We start from the raw sequence: 14599 nt of genomic DNA on the forward strand, positions 1-14599 counted from the left end.
GGTTAGATAGATGGATGAGGGATGGATGGTTGGTGGATGGATAGATGGATGGTTGATGGATGGATGGTTGATGGATGGATGGATGATGAATGATGGAAGAATGGATGATAGATGAGTGGATGGATGGATGATAGATGAATGGATGGATGATGGATGGATGAATGGATCTATGATGGATGATAGATGATGGATGGTGGATGGGAGAATTTCAAAGGGAAAGACCTGCTCTGCTGGCTCCCAGCCTAGTGCTCTTCCCCACAAGGCCAGGTGTCTGGAGGGTTGAGTGGGAGGAAGCTAGAGGTCAGCCCCACAAGGCCACTCCCTCACTACCCAGGCATTGAGGAGGTTTCTGGGTGCCCACTGCACCCCTCCTGAACCTGACTGGGCCTCCCTGCCTCTCCTCTGCCCAGAGCTCCCATCGGTGGTCATAGTTGGGGGTGAGAACATCACAGCCCCTTTCCTGCAGCCTGTGACCCTCCGATGTGCAGGGACTGGGGTGCCTACCCCAAGCCTCCGCTGGTGGAAGGATGGGGTGGCTCTGGCAGCCTCAGGGGGGAGCCTGCAGGTATGTGCAAGGGCCCCAGGGCTGGTGGGACAACTGCACAGGTGGAGTGGCTGCTTTTTAGGGTCCTGGAGGGCCCAAGACGGGCCCTGGCAGCCTGAGGGCAGAACAAACAATGTCTATTTATCCTGGAAATGCTCAGTGGACACTGGGGTGCTGGGTCTGAAGAAGGAAGGGAGCCCTTAGCTTTGACCATGTCCCCAGAGTTTGGGTGGCCAGAGGGAGAAAGTTGGGGGAGGGGAGTAGCCCCCAAGATCAGAGGAATCCTCTGGAATCTGAAAGCAGGGCTCAGAACTCCACCCCAGAACCAAGCTTGTGCCCATCCTCACTTTCTCCTGCCCTGGGGTCAGCGGTAGCCTGTCCCCTCACCATATCCCAGTGTCGCTCTGACTGCCCTGACCCTGGGCCCTGCCCACCTCCCTGCTACACACCTGCTCTTCCTCCTGTCCCCCCAGATCGAGAAGGTGGACCTGAAGGACGAAGGCACCTACACTTGTGTCGCCACTAACCTGGCCGGGGAGAGCAGGAAGGAAGTGATACTCAGGGTGTTAGGTAAGGAGACTATGCCTGAGTGGTTGAGGGCCCGCGGGGCCACCGCCAGAGGTCCGAGATGGCTGGGGGTCCTAAAATCAATGTCACATACTTAACTTCAGATGTTGATGGGACTTCCCTAGTGATCCAATGGGTAAGACTCTACGCTTCCACTGCAGGGGGCATGGGTTTGATCCCTGGTTGGGGAACTAAGATCCCACATGCTATGCAGTGCAGCCAATAAGATAAAATAAGTAGAAAGTCATTTACTGTGGTCCCTTTTGGTTGTTTATATATGTGTGTGTATATATACATATATAATTTTATTTATCTGTTTATTTTTTGCTGTCTGATTCTTCCTTGTTGCATGGGCTTTTTTTCTAGCTGCGGGCCAGCAGGGGCTACTCCCTAGTTGCGGTCAGCTTCCCATTGCGGTGGCCTCTCTTCTTGTGGCACATGGGTCCTAGGGCACGTGGGCTTCAGTGGTTGTGGCCACGTAGGCTCAGCAGTTGCTGCTCACGGGCTCTAGTGCACAGGTTCAGTAGTTGTGGCACACAGGCTTAGTTGCTACATGTCAAGTGGGATCTTCCCAGACCAGGATCGAACCCATGTCTCCTGCATTGGCAGGCGGATTCCTTACCACTAAGCCACAAGGGAAGCCTTCCTTTTGATTGCTTTCTGTTAGACTTTCAGTGGACAGCCTGTTCTCGTTCATTTGTATCTTTGCTTGTTTTATGCATTTGAGGGCTCATTTAGGTCCTTGGGTATATGGGTACATCCTTGCCCTTGTCACCCCTCATGACTGCCTGGGGTCCCTGGGGTCCACCTCGCCACTGTGCCTGATGCTGGCTGCTCCTGGGGGGAGGGGGGTGTTGGGTGCCAGGGTCATCCTTGTATGATTGAAATAAAGCTTGCCTCCCAGGGCCTTTGTTCTTGGGCAGGAGGGGATTCCTTAATCAGCAAACGTGAGCTGTTGGGGTGCCTTATTGCCCAGGCCCCCTTGGGAAGGCTGGGGAGGGGTCTTAGGGTGGCTGAGATGAGCTGCCTGGAGCCTCACCCGGAAAGCCAGGATCTCCTTGTCTCCCCTAGTGCCTCCCAACATCGAGCCGGGTCTGGTCAACAAGGCGGTGCTAGAAAATGCCTCCGTGACCTTGGAGTGCCTGGCTTCCGGCGTGCCCCCTCCTGGTAAGTAAGACCCCTCCCCTTGTCTGAAAGCCACCTCCAGCCAACCCCAGTTCCCATCTGAAGAGGTCAGCCAGGGCTCCAGGTACCGCTCTGGCTGAGGATGAAATCAGCAGACCTTCCCCTTCCCTCCCCCACGCTCCCCTTGTCCTTCTCAACAGCTCTTTATCTCATGCCCATTATACACCAGGGCCCAGAGCCTTTGCCCTGGTGTCTGAAACAAACCTGCAGGATTTCTGCTGAGTTCGTGGATTCATGGGGCTGCCCCTAGGCTGGAGGGTGAGAATCTTCTCTAGACCAGCAGTTTAGGAAAGGTCTGGGAGCTGGGACTGGGTGTAAATGCCCAGCAGACAGGATGGGCCTAGGAAGACGGTCCATTTCCTGTCCCCCATCAGAACCATGGCAACCCTGCTTTGCCTAGGGTAGTGAGCCCCGGAGCTATTGGCCCTCTGCCGTGGGGGAACCCTGTTCTGGCATGGGCCCTGGCAGGATGGAAGCAAGTTGAAGATACAGTCAGTCCTTATTTATTTATAATCTCTTTATTAACTTTATTTTTTAATTGCAGTACAATTAATTTACAATGTGTTAATTTCTGCTGTACAGCAAAGTGGTTCAGTTGTACACGTATATGTACATTCTTTATAAATATTCTTTTCCATTATGGCTTATCATAAGATATTAAATATAGTTCTCTGTGCTGTACGGTAGGACCTTGCTTCTCCATCCTATACATGATAGCTTACATCTGCTGACCCCAGCCTCCCACTCCATCCCTCTCCCTCCCCTGTGCCCCCTTGGCAACCACAAGCCTGTTCTCTATGTCGGTGAGTCTGTTTTTGTTTCATGGATAGGTTCATTTGTATCATATTTTAGGTTCCACATATAAGTGATATCATATGGTATTTGTCTCTCTCTTTCTGGTATTTGTCTTTACTTCACTTAGTGTGATAATCTCTGGTTCCATCCATGCTGCTGCGAATGGCATTGGTTTGTTCTTTTCTCATGGCTGTGTAATATTCCCTTGTATATATGTACCATGTCTTCTTTATCCATCCATCTGTCGATGGACATTTAGGTCATTTCCTTATCTCAGTTATCGTGAATAGCGCTGCTGTGAACCTGGGGTCCATGTATCTATTCACAGTCCATCCATAATGATGAGCCTGCTGTTTGGGGTGTACTGTATTCTCTTTTAAAGATCTGCCTTGTGGGTGGTCTCCTGGCAGGAGTAGGATGTGAAGGGGCCAGGCTGGCTTTGACTGTTCTCGCTCCTGGCTGCTCCAGCCTGTGTCCCTCTCTGCCTTCGATTCCATCTCAGACAACTGCCATATTCTGCTCCCATCCATCTTCCTTTCAGGCTTTCTCCAGTGCCTGAAATAAAGTCGCACCATATGGGCACCCTGGAAGCCCCCCTCGGATGCACAGGACACAGGCACACTCTGAAAGGCTGGCAGGGACCCTTGCATCTCTCTTCTCTTCTCCAGATATCTCCTGGTTTAAGGGCCGCCAGCCTATCTCTGCCTGGGACAGAGCGATGGTGTCAACTGATGGGAGAGTCCTTCTCATTGAGCAAGCCCAGCTTTCTGATGCCGGGAGCTACCGCTGCGTGGCGTCCAATGTGGTGGGCAGCACAGAGCTGCAGTACAGCCTGCGGGTCAATGGTGAGCTGCTCAGGACTAAAGGCATCTGTCCCCAGAGTTGTTGTTCATCCGTTTGTCCCTGTCTGTTCCTCCATCTCTCATCCATCCATCCTTCCCTTCTTCCATCCACCACCCATCCTTCATCCATTCATCCATCCTTCCTATCTTCCATCCATCATCCATTCACCCATCAATCATCCATGCATCCATGCTTCCTTTCATTTATCTTTCCTTCCTTCCACCTATCATTTATCCATCCATCCATTCATCTATCCATTCTTCCATCTACACATGGAAACACCCAACTGTCCATCCATTGATTCAACCAACCATTCAATTCTCTGCCCATCTAACCCACCCACCCATCTAACCATCCAGCTGTCCATCCCCCAACCGTTCTTCTGTTCAAACATCAATTCCTCCATCTGTCCATTTTCTATCCAACCACATTTATTGGGTATAGACACAACTCAGAGATATTGCAGTTTCGGTTCCAGACCACCACAATAAAGCAATACCAAAATAAAGCAAGTCACATGAGTTTTTTTTGGCTTCCCAGTGCATAGAAAAGTCCTATATACACTGTACTGTAGTCTGTTACATGTGCAATAGCACTGTGTCTAAAACATGGACATATCTTAATTAAAAAGGACTTATTGCTAAAAACTGCTATCATCTGAGCCTTGGGTGAGTCATAGTAACATCAAAGATCACTGATCACCCTAACAGGCATTCTCAACCCCTGTGACCCCTACACCATCAGCAATGATGATGACCTCACGGTAACCAGGAGGCCCAAGTTCAAGGGCTGCTTCTGCCAGCTCCTGGTGGGTCAACCTTGGGCAGGCCACTGGCCCTCTCTAAGCCTCAGTTTCCCATCTGTGGGGCCGGAAGGATGAAACAAGCAGCCTCGAGACCCGGGGCGTGCCCTGCCCGTGTTGGGAGTCGCTGTCCCTGAGCTTTCATCAGTGGCCATGCACTCCTGCGGGGGTGCCCGGCCAGGGGCCCTGCCCGCTTCACCCTCAGCGGGGTCAACCCGTGCCCTGTGTCGCCCTCGCCCTGCAGTGCCCCCGCGCATCACGCTGCCACCGAGCCTCCCGGGCCCCGTGCTGCTCCACAGCCCGGTGCGGCTGACCTGTGACGCCGCTGGGGCGCCCAGCCCCATGCTGATGTGGCTGAAGGATGGAAACCCCGTGTCCACTGCAGGGACCGCCGGTCTCCAGGTCAGTGGGGGTGGGGGGGGGGCCCAGCTCACCTCTCTGGTGCCTCAGTAGATGCTGGGAACGCAGGTCAGGGCCTGGGACCGCCGTGGGGGGGCAACAGTGATGGCCCAGGACGGTTGGCTGCAGGGAGGAGGGAGAGCAGCTAAAAGGAGTCGGGGCCAGGTGGTCTCCAGGAACAAGGCCCACCACCAATATAAGACATAATCATAATATAACGTAGTGTAACATAACGTACATTGCATTATGCATAGGATGGGCAGGGAAGCCTGGCGTGCTGCAGCCCTTGGGGTCGCAAAGAGTCGGACATGACTGAGTGACTGAACTGAACTGAACATAACATAATGTTAATGTAATATATGTTAGGAACCAAATATATAATTTACAATTTTCTAGTAACTGCATTAGACTGAGTAAAAAGACACAGGTGAAGCCAATTTTAATAATACATTTTAGGGGATCTCCTGACTATCCAGTTATCAGGACTCCGTGCTTCCACTGCAAGGGCCAGGGGTTTGATCCCGGGTCAGGGAACTAAGATCCTGCAAGCTGCCCAGCGCAGGCAAAATTAATGAATGAATAAACAAAGAAACAAACAAACAGGATACCCTTTGGCTATATAAAAACGGAATATTTTTAAAATTGCTGTATAAAAAATACATTTTAGTTCACCCAGTATATTCAAAAAGCTTCACTGTATCAAGTGATCATTATAAAACGTCATTAACCAGACATCTTACCTTCTCCTTTTGGTACAAACCCTTTGAAATCTGTTGTGTATCTTATACCTGGGGACCGGCCATATCTTAAGGGCTCCCAGCCCCAGCCCTACTCCCCAGGGGACCCTTTCTCAGGGCCGATAGAATTGCCCACCAGCCAGCAGAGGTTCTGAGGTTCGGGTATGCCTCGCATTTCCAGTGCATTGCTGGGGGGCTCTGGGGGCCTGGGCAGCTGCCCAGGCGCACCTGCCAGCAATGCCAGCTCGTGAAGGGGACGGATCGCCCGTGGACTTTCTTCTGGGGTACAGGTCTTCCCTGGGGGCCGGGTCCTCATGCTGGCCAGTGCCCGGGTCTCCGACTCCGGCAGCTACTCCTGTGTGGCCGTGAGTGCAGTGGGCGAGGACCGCCGGGACGTCGTCCTGCGTGTCCACAGTGAGTCTCGGGCCCCGGAGGCTGCCGGGTGCGGGCTGGAGGCTCAAGACGGTGGGGCTGGGGCATCCCCAGGGGATGGATGTGCCAGGTCTGTCCTGAGACTGCGTCTGCCTTCATGTAGGGGTCCATCGGACCCCCCCGAGCCATGTCTTAAACTATGAACTCCCCTGTCATGGACAGGTGGGCTGGTGGGCCCTTTCTTCAGTGGTAACATCTGATACAACTAAAGTACAAAATCAGGGGTCTTCCCTGGTGGTCCAGTGGTTAAGACTCTGCACTCCCAATGCAGGGGGCAAGGGTTTGATCCCTGATCAGGGAACTAAGATCCCATATGCTGTGCATGGCCTGGTCTAAGACCTTAAATAAATAAAGATTAAAGTTTCTTTTTAAAAAAATTATAAAAGTAAAGTACAAAATCATATTCAGAATATTGACGTCATAACCCACCATCCTATTGAGGTTTGGGGTCTCCTCTGCTGGTCGTTGAGGGGAGGAGCAGAGGGCTTCAGTTCAGGGGGTGGCCCCCATCCTCACGGCACCTCCCCGACCCCGTGTTTGCTCCTGGCTGCTGGAAGGGGGAGGTTCTGACTCAGGACGTGACTCGACTCACCCGCCTGAGACAGCCCCCACCCCACCCCCTCCCGCAGCGCCCCCCAGCATCCTCGGAGAAGAGCAGAACGTGTCTGTTGTGGCTAACGAGTCCGTGGCCCTGGAGTGCCGGAGCCACGCTGTGCCCCCTCCTGTGCTGAGTTGGCGCAAGGACGGCCGCCCCCTGGAGCCCCGGCCCGGCGTCTACCTCTCTGCAGACAAGGCCTTGCTGGAGGTGTGCGGCCTCCCAGGCCACCAAGGAGGGCCCCACCATGAGCAGAGCTGAGCCCTGACCCGGGCGGGCGGGGACGCATCCTCCAACATCAGTTCAGCTCATCTCGACTGGCAGCCCATCCAGTCCCCAGACCCAGCAGAGCTGCTTCCAGCCAAACTGGGATGGACAGCAAAGCCCCAGGACTGAGCCCTGGGAGCTTCTCTCAGCCCCTTCAGCTCAGTTCAATTCAGTCACTCAGTCGTGTCCAACTCTTTGCAACCCCATGGACTGCAGCACACCAGGCCTCCCTGTCCATCACCAACTCAAACTCATGTCCATTGAGTCGGTGATGCCATCCAACCATCTCATCCTCTGTCGTCCCCTTCTCCTCCCACCTTCAATCTTTCCCAGCATCAGGGTCTTTTCCAATGAGTCAGTTCTTCCCATCAGGTGGCCAACGTATCGGAGTTTCAGCTTCAGCATCAGTCTTTCTCGCCCCTTCCCTCCCCCCAAAGCTTTCCACCCGTATTTCACTCCTTGCTGGAAAGCCTTCTTGCCTTTGGGCATTTAAGGCCTTTCATCCGGCCCGGCAAGTCAAGGGGCATCTAGAGTGAGCCCGGATCTCACCTTTATCCCGCCCCTCCTGACTGTGGCAGGCACCTCCTGTCTGGACCTCTCTGGCCTCAGGTCTCTCACCTGTGAGCATGGTGACACCTTTCTCCTGGGCTGGCCGGGAGAGTTCCAGAGAGTGCCTGTGTGGACCCACTTGCCCCAGAGAACAGCTCATCCACATCAGCTAGGGGAAGGGGGCACAGCTCCAAGCTTTTGGGGAGCACGCTCTGCTCCAGCCGGCTCCTCCTTCCCCCAGCCCCCTGCACTTTGTGATGTGATCATTCCTAACTCCGAGCACCTTCAGTTTGGCTTCCTCTGCCTGGAATACTGCCCCTCCTTCCTCTTTCATTCTTCAAAGCCACAGCACGGCTCCATTATCCCCAAGGTCAGGATCTGACCCCTGAGACAGGGCCCCCTCCGCCTGCCCCTTGGGACATGGCTATGGATGTGAAGTGGGGTGAGGCTGGCAGGGCCACCAAGCCCCTGGCTCCCAGAAACTTCCCGGTGCTGGAGGTACAGCGGGTGTTACCACTGGTTTATCAACCCCCAGGTTCCAGGTGGGAGCGTGGGCTCGGCGAGGGAAAGTGACAGGCCCAGGGTCACAGAGATGTGGCACCATCTCTGCGCTGGACCCCTGATGGGTGGTTTTTGCTCCTGGCCAGGTGGACAGAGCCGAGGTGGGGGATACGGGCCGCTATACCTGTGAGGCGCTGAACCAAGTGGGCCGCTCAGAGAAGCACTACAACCTCAATGTCTGGGGTGAGGGTCTCCCGGGCTGGGCTGGGCTGGGGTCCCTCCCCGCTGCATCTGTCAGGGCTGGCTCTCAAGCCCAGGGCGGAGGGCGGTGCTGCCTTGAATGGGTCCAGGATACAGCCTTCCCCCGCCCCGCCCTCTCCCCGGGGCCTCTTTCCCACCCAGTCCCCAGCTTCCTGCCCTCCTTACCTCTGCTCTGTTTTTACTCAGTCCCTCCAGTGTTCCCCTCGCGGGAGCCACGCACCCTAACCGTGACCGAGGGGCACCCCGCCAGGCTCTCCTGCGATTGTCGGGGCGTTCCCTTCCCCAAGATCTCCTGGAAGAAGGACGGTAGGCTGGCTGAGCCCCAGGCTCACTGCCCCACCCATGGAGGCTGCTCCCTGCCCTTGCTTCCAACCCTGGCTGAGATGGAGACGGGTGCAGGTGCTGGTTACAGAAGCCCCCCCACGCCCCTCCAGCCCCTTCTCAGCCAGTGAGAGCTAGACTGATATCAGGGCCTCCCGTCAGATGTCTCTTCTTCCAGGAAGCCCTCCCTGACCTCCCTCCCAGTCTAGGGAGAGGACCTCCTTGACACCGCCCCTGTGTTAACTTCTCATGTCACCCACCTTAGTCCCTCAGTGTCTGCTCCTCCATGAATCCCTGAGCCCCGGGAGGCATTGTCTGGGAATTCAGCAGTGGCTTAGCAGTGCCTGGTACAAAAGAGATGCTCAGTGAATATTTGGAATTCATTCATTTAACTAATATTTATTGAGAGCCTGTCTGTGCTAGGCATCATTCTAGGTGCTAGAAATGCATCAGTGGATCAAGACAGTCAGATAATAAGTGAAAAACGAGTACAGGCATACCTTGTTTTAATGCACTGTGTTTAGAGTTTCACAGGTGTTATGTATTTTACAAATTGAAGGCTTATGGCAACCCTGCCTCCAAAAAGTCTGTTGGTGTCATTTTTCCAACAGTATTTGTTCACTTTGGGTCTCTGTCACATTCTGATAATGCTCACAGTATTTATGACTTCATTGTTATTATTAAGTCTGTTATGGTGATCTGTGATCAGTGATCTCTGATGTTACTACTGAAGAAAGTTTATGACTTGCTGAAGGTTCAGATGTTGGTTAGCTTTTTAAAATATTTTTAATTAAGTTGTGTACATTGTTTTCTTTTCACACAATATTGCACACTTAACAGATTATAGTATCAACATATATGCACCAGGGAACCAAAAATTCATGTGACTCACTTCATTTCGATACTTGCTTTATTGCGGTAGTCTGGAACTGAAACTGTGCTATTTCTGAGGTGTGCCTGTAAATGACTTAATACCTGATGTGATAAATGCTATGGAGAAAAATATAAGCCAAGAAAGAGGAGAAGACTGCTGGGGGAGCGGTGGGATTTGCAATTTTAAGTTGAGTGGTCAGGGACATTTGACCAAGCGGACATGAAGAAGGTGAGGGATGAACATGAGACGACTATAGGGAAAAGCATTCCAGGCAGGTGACAGCAGATGCAAAGGCCCTGGGGCAGGAGTGAGTCAGGTGTGGTTGAAGAACAACAGAGGGGTCAGCGGGGCTGCAGCAGATTCAGCTCGAGACGGTCACATGAGCTGTGATGGCTGGGTCCAAGGCTGTTGTAAGGATCCCAGCTTTTACCTCGAGTGAGATGCGCTGTTTTAGGAGTCTGGAAAAAGGAAGGACACAATCTGGTTTGTGCTTAGCAGGTTCCTGCCAGCATGATAAGAACAGACCGTTGGGAACAAGGGTGGGAGCAGGATGCCAGTGAGGGGGCTTCCGCAAGGACTCCAGGCAAGAGAAACTGGCACCTGGACTAGGTGGGTAGCCAGGAGGTACTGAGAGGCGGCCATAGTCTTCTAGATGCATTTCAGAGGCAATGCTGGCAGGATTTCCTGATGGCTGGGATGAGGGGCTAAGGAGAATGAGGAGTCGAGGATGACTTGAAGTTTTGGCCTGGCAATCGAGAGAGTTGCTACCATCACCAAGATAGAGAGGCTGTGAGGGCAGGTTTACGGGGTCAGACTGGGAGTTTGCGGCATTTTAATTTTCAGATCTGTTAGACATCCAATGAGATGTTAAATGGGCAGTCAGCCAGAGGTGTCCGGAGCTCAGAGGAGAGGTCTGGGCTAAGAATAAATCCGGAAGTGACAAGCCGAGATCACCAGGGGAGAGAGTGTGGACAGAGAATAGAATGTAAGAGTGAGGAAGCGTGTCGTGTGGCCACCCGGGCCCCTCCCCCCGGCTGGGACACGTGCTGCTGGATGATGGGAGTCCAGAGGGCTGCTCCTCCGTGACAGGTGCAGGGTGATGAAAGTTAGCGCCTCCAGGCTTACAAAATCCTTCCCTGCATCATCGGGGTCTCCTTGGTTCCAGGCGTGCCTGTTGCTTGGTCTCCCTCCCTCACCACTGTAGCTAGACAGATGGGTCATTTACTCAATAGCCTTCACTAAGCCTTAATATATGCCAGGCCCCGGAGAGCCTCCAAGGACCCCAGGGGGAAAGTGAGGCAGAGTCTTCCCTCCAGGACAGCCCAGGCCAGGGAAGGATTCAGACGTGCCACCTGTAGGTAGAGCTGGGTTGGGGACAAGCTCAGAGTTGTGGGTTATCAGAGGGGATTCTGGGATCAGATTTGGTGCTCAGGGAAGTCTTCCTGGTGGAGGTGACATTTAGTGGGCATCTGTGGGATGAGCAGGAGTTGGCCAGGATGGATGGGAGGACAGATGTTCAAGGTGGAAGGACTAGGGACCAGGGGCTTCTTTCTCATGCATCCAGGTCAGCCCCTGCCCGGGGAGGGGGTCAGCCTTGCGCAGGTGTCAGCTGTGGGGCGGCTGCTGTATCTGGGACGGGCCCAGCCAGCCCAGGAGGGAACGTACACCTGTGAGTGCAGCAACGTGGCCGGAAATAGCAGTCAGGACCAGCAGCTGGTGGTGTATGGTGAGTCGGACTGGGATGACCTGGACCAGGTGGAAGGGGCTGGAAGGGGTCAGCCTGAAGGGTGGGCAACCAGGCACCCTGGCAGGGCAGACCTCACCCCCCAAAACCCAAGCAAAGACAGAAGCTGGATTCTCCTGTCCCACTTTAGATTAGTGCCATTTTAACTGCCCCCTCCAAGTCAGCTTCTTATAGCTCCTGACTGTGAGAGAGCAAGCAGCTTGATGCCAAGAGACCCCCAATGGCCCAGAGAGAAAAATGAAACGACAGCTTGAAACAGCTGGAAACTAAAGAAATGTAAAATTGATATAAAGTTCCTATATGTGATGGAAACTCAAGTCTCCATCTACCTATCCTATGCGGGATAAAATTAAATATCTCAGCCTTATATAAATCATTCTAGAAAATAAATCCCATGGACAGAGGAGCCTGGTGGGCTGCTGTCTCTGGGGTCGCAAAGAGTCGGACACGACTGAAGCGACTTAGCAGCAGCAGCAGCAGTAAAACCAAGAACACTGCGTTCCAACGTCTTGAGGAGAATCCCACCTGTGGAACTATCCCTCACCCCCACCCCCAGCCCTAACAACTGTTTAGAAGCCCCTGATTTCTAAGGAAGAAAAGTCCTTACAAATCTTCAGGACCGTGCTGTGAGCTCATTGTCCAAACGGCAGGCCCTCCCGTGATTCCCAGGGTATGGGAGAGGGGGCCGGGGTACCGTGGTGATCCCATTATAGAGATGTAAAGTGGAGGCCCGGACAGGTGAGGTCACCTGGCTAAGGTCACACGGCCAGCGAGAGGCAGGGGTACACATGCCAGATGGAGGCGAGCCCAGAGCCTGGCCTGAGGCGTGGTGCCCGGCGGCCCCCTTCCCCGCCCCCACCCCCGACCTGCTTTCTCCCCACCCCAGTTCCCCCGCGGATTGCCGGCCCCCTGGAGCCCTACGCGGATGTGTCCGTGGTTCAGGACGAGGAAGCCAGCCTGGAATGCAACGCCACAGGGAAACCCGCGCCCAGGGTGACGTGGGAGCGGGACGGGTGGCCCGTGGGGCCCGAGTCCGGCCTGCGGCTCCAGAACCACGGCCAGAGTCTGCACGTGGAGCGGGCTCAGCCTGCCCACGCCGGGCGCTACAGCTGCGTGGCCGAGAACGAGGCCGGGAGGGCCGAGCGAAGGTTTTCGCTCTCCGTTCTCGGTGAGGACCCGCAGCCTTCGGGAGGAGGGCAGGAAGCGGCAAGGCAGCCTCTGTCTCCGTGTTCCTGGGGCCACCTCCTTGTTCTGCCAGGAGCCAGGCCTCTGGCTAACGCTGCTCTCAGTGGAAGCTGCGAACACTGCTCTCAAAATCAGGACCGGCTCCAAATAGCCCTCATTTCCCTCCCCTCCCCCCACTTAAAAAAGTTATTTGTTTACTTATTTGGCTGCACCAGAACTTAGTTGCCACCCGTGGGATCTTTAGTTGCAGCATGTGGGAGCTAGTTCCCTGACCCGGGATCGAACTTGGGCCCCCCTGCATTTGGAGTCTGTGGTCTTAGCCACTGGACCACAGGAAGTCCCTCACTCTCTCTCTCCTTTGCTGTTTTCCTGCTCTGTTCTGGGCAGTCGTTATTCTGCATGGTTTGTGTGTGATGTTGGGATTTGGGCGTCCCTAAGAGATCAGCTAGACCGTCATCTGTCTTAGGAAGTCAGGGTGGCTTCCTGTAGGAGGTGACTTTTAAAGCTGAAATGTAAAGGCTAAGTTGGAGTTCATCAGGAGCTGGGATAAGAGGAAGAGTGTTGGACAGAGGGAACAGACTCTGTGGAGGCCTGGAGCAGAGTAGCTAGAACGGCCTCCTGATTCTAGTCTTTTACTGAGCTCCTACTGCATACCTCAGGGTGGAGGTGAGGAGTGGGAAGAGACAAGGAGAGAGGTGGGCAGGGGTCCTTTAGGGAAGACCTTCTTATCACATCTCCAGCGTTGCTGGGACCCCAGGCCTCGCCGACCTGTCCCTGCCTGATAGAGTGGGGCTTCCTTTCTGAATGGGACTCTACTGTGTGGGTCTGGGGTCCTGTCTGTGTTCCCCGTGGCTCTGATTTCTGTCTCCTTTGCTCAGTTTTGCTCCATACCAGGGTCTGAGCTAAGGGCTTCACACATGTCCTTGTCGGATTCTCCTGGTGTTCCTCTGAGGGGTTGGGGAAACTGAGGCCTCAGCCTGATGCCAGAGACCAGCATGTGGCCACCACTCACCCCCTTCAGTGGGAGCAGCTCTGAGACTGGGGGTCGGGGATCCTTGGGGAGGCCAGTGGGGAGGTAGGAAAGAGCATACAGCACCCATCTACATCCCGAATGTGGCTTCTTCTCTGTATCTAGTGCCCCCAGAGCTCATTGGCGACTTGGGCCCACTGACCAATGTTACAGCCACCCTGCACAGCCCCTTGTCACTGTTCTGTGAAGCCACAGGCATCCCACCACCAGGGATCCGCTGGTTCCGAGGGGAGGAGCCTGTCAGCCCTGGAGAGAACACCTACCTCTTAGCAGGTAAGGTCTGAAACTCAGCTTCTGCCTCTGTCCATCACGTGCCTGTGATCTCTGATCCTGCCTTGCCCGGCATGGTTGGGATAATTGTTTGAGCTATTAGTCTCCCAAGAGTGCACCCCAAAAGTCTGGTCAGATGAGGTGCTCCAGGAAAAAAAATAAGGATTTAAATAAGTCTGGAAAAGGCTTCCTGTTCGATTTTCCTGGAGACCCACAAGAATCACTTGCATAGTCAAGGTTCTGATAAGTCCTGCAGCCAAAAAAAAAAAAAAAATTCTCACAGAGCTTATATAACCTCCCATGGAGCTGTAGCAAACTTTTAGAAATGCTGGTCCAAGCACTTTCTCCTCTGAATACTCATCTTCCTCACAAAGCTGGTTTGTGATGGTTCTTGCTGGAATACAAATGGAGAAATTGAGGCTCAGGAGGCAGTATCCCATCAGAATCTTGCAGGGACTTCCAGGCCCACTGAGGCTCGGCCTCAATGACCCATCAATTATTCCATGCAGCCCAAGCTGGGATGGTAAATTTCCCCTCGTGTATCACTTCCTGTCACTTGGTAGGGGCTGCAGTATTCATCGGATGAGATGAATTCAGAGACTGCATCTGGGTCTAGCAGAAAGGAGAGTGGTAATCGATTAGTGATGTCTGCCCCGGGTACAGGAGTAGCCGTGATGGCAAGTCCTGTATATCTGCTT

At 53.8% G+C, this 14599-nt stretch overlaps 1 protein-coding gene across 2 annotated transcripts in view; it reads left to right on the forward strand.

The window, feature by feature from the left end:
• HMCN2 (hemicentin 2) overlaps positions 1-14599 on the forward strand; it is a 177860-nt gene that overhangs the window by 99977 nt on the left and 63284 nt on the right. For both annotated transcript variants that reach the window (XM_010810510.4, XM_010810511.4), the window contains exons 35-46: positions 411-565; positions 1018-1114; positions 2183-2278; positions 3760-3936; positions 4981-5138; positions 6163-6286; positions 6934-7109; positions 8363-8459; positions 8664-8783; positions 11237-11398; positions 12303-12584; positions 13737-13904. In XM_010810510.4, the coding sequence (XP_010808812.1) occupies positions 411-565; positions 1018-1114; positions 2183-2278; positions 3760-3936; positions 4981-5138; positions 6163-6286; positions 6934-7109; positions 8363-8459; positions 8664-8783; positions 11237-11398; positions 12303-12584; positions 13737-13904 (1812 nt within the window). The remainder of the gene's footprint in view (positions 1-410; positions 566-1017; positions 1115-2182; positions 2279-3759; positions 3937-4980; positions 5139-6162; positions 6287-6933; positions 7110-8362; positions 8460-8663; positions 8784-11236; positions 11399-12302; positions 12585-13736; positions 13905-14599) is intronic.

The sequence above is a fragment of the Bos taurus genome, chromosome 11, assembly GCF_002263795.3.
Source record: "Bos taurus isolate L1 Dominette 01449 registration number 42190680 breed Hereford chromosome 11, ARS-UCD2.0, whole genome shotgun sequence".
Lineage (NCBI taxonomy): Eukaryota > Metazoa > Chordata > Mammalia > Artiodactyla > Bovidae > Bos > Bos taurus.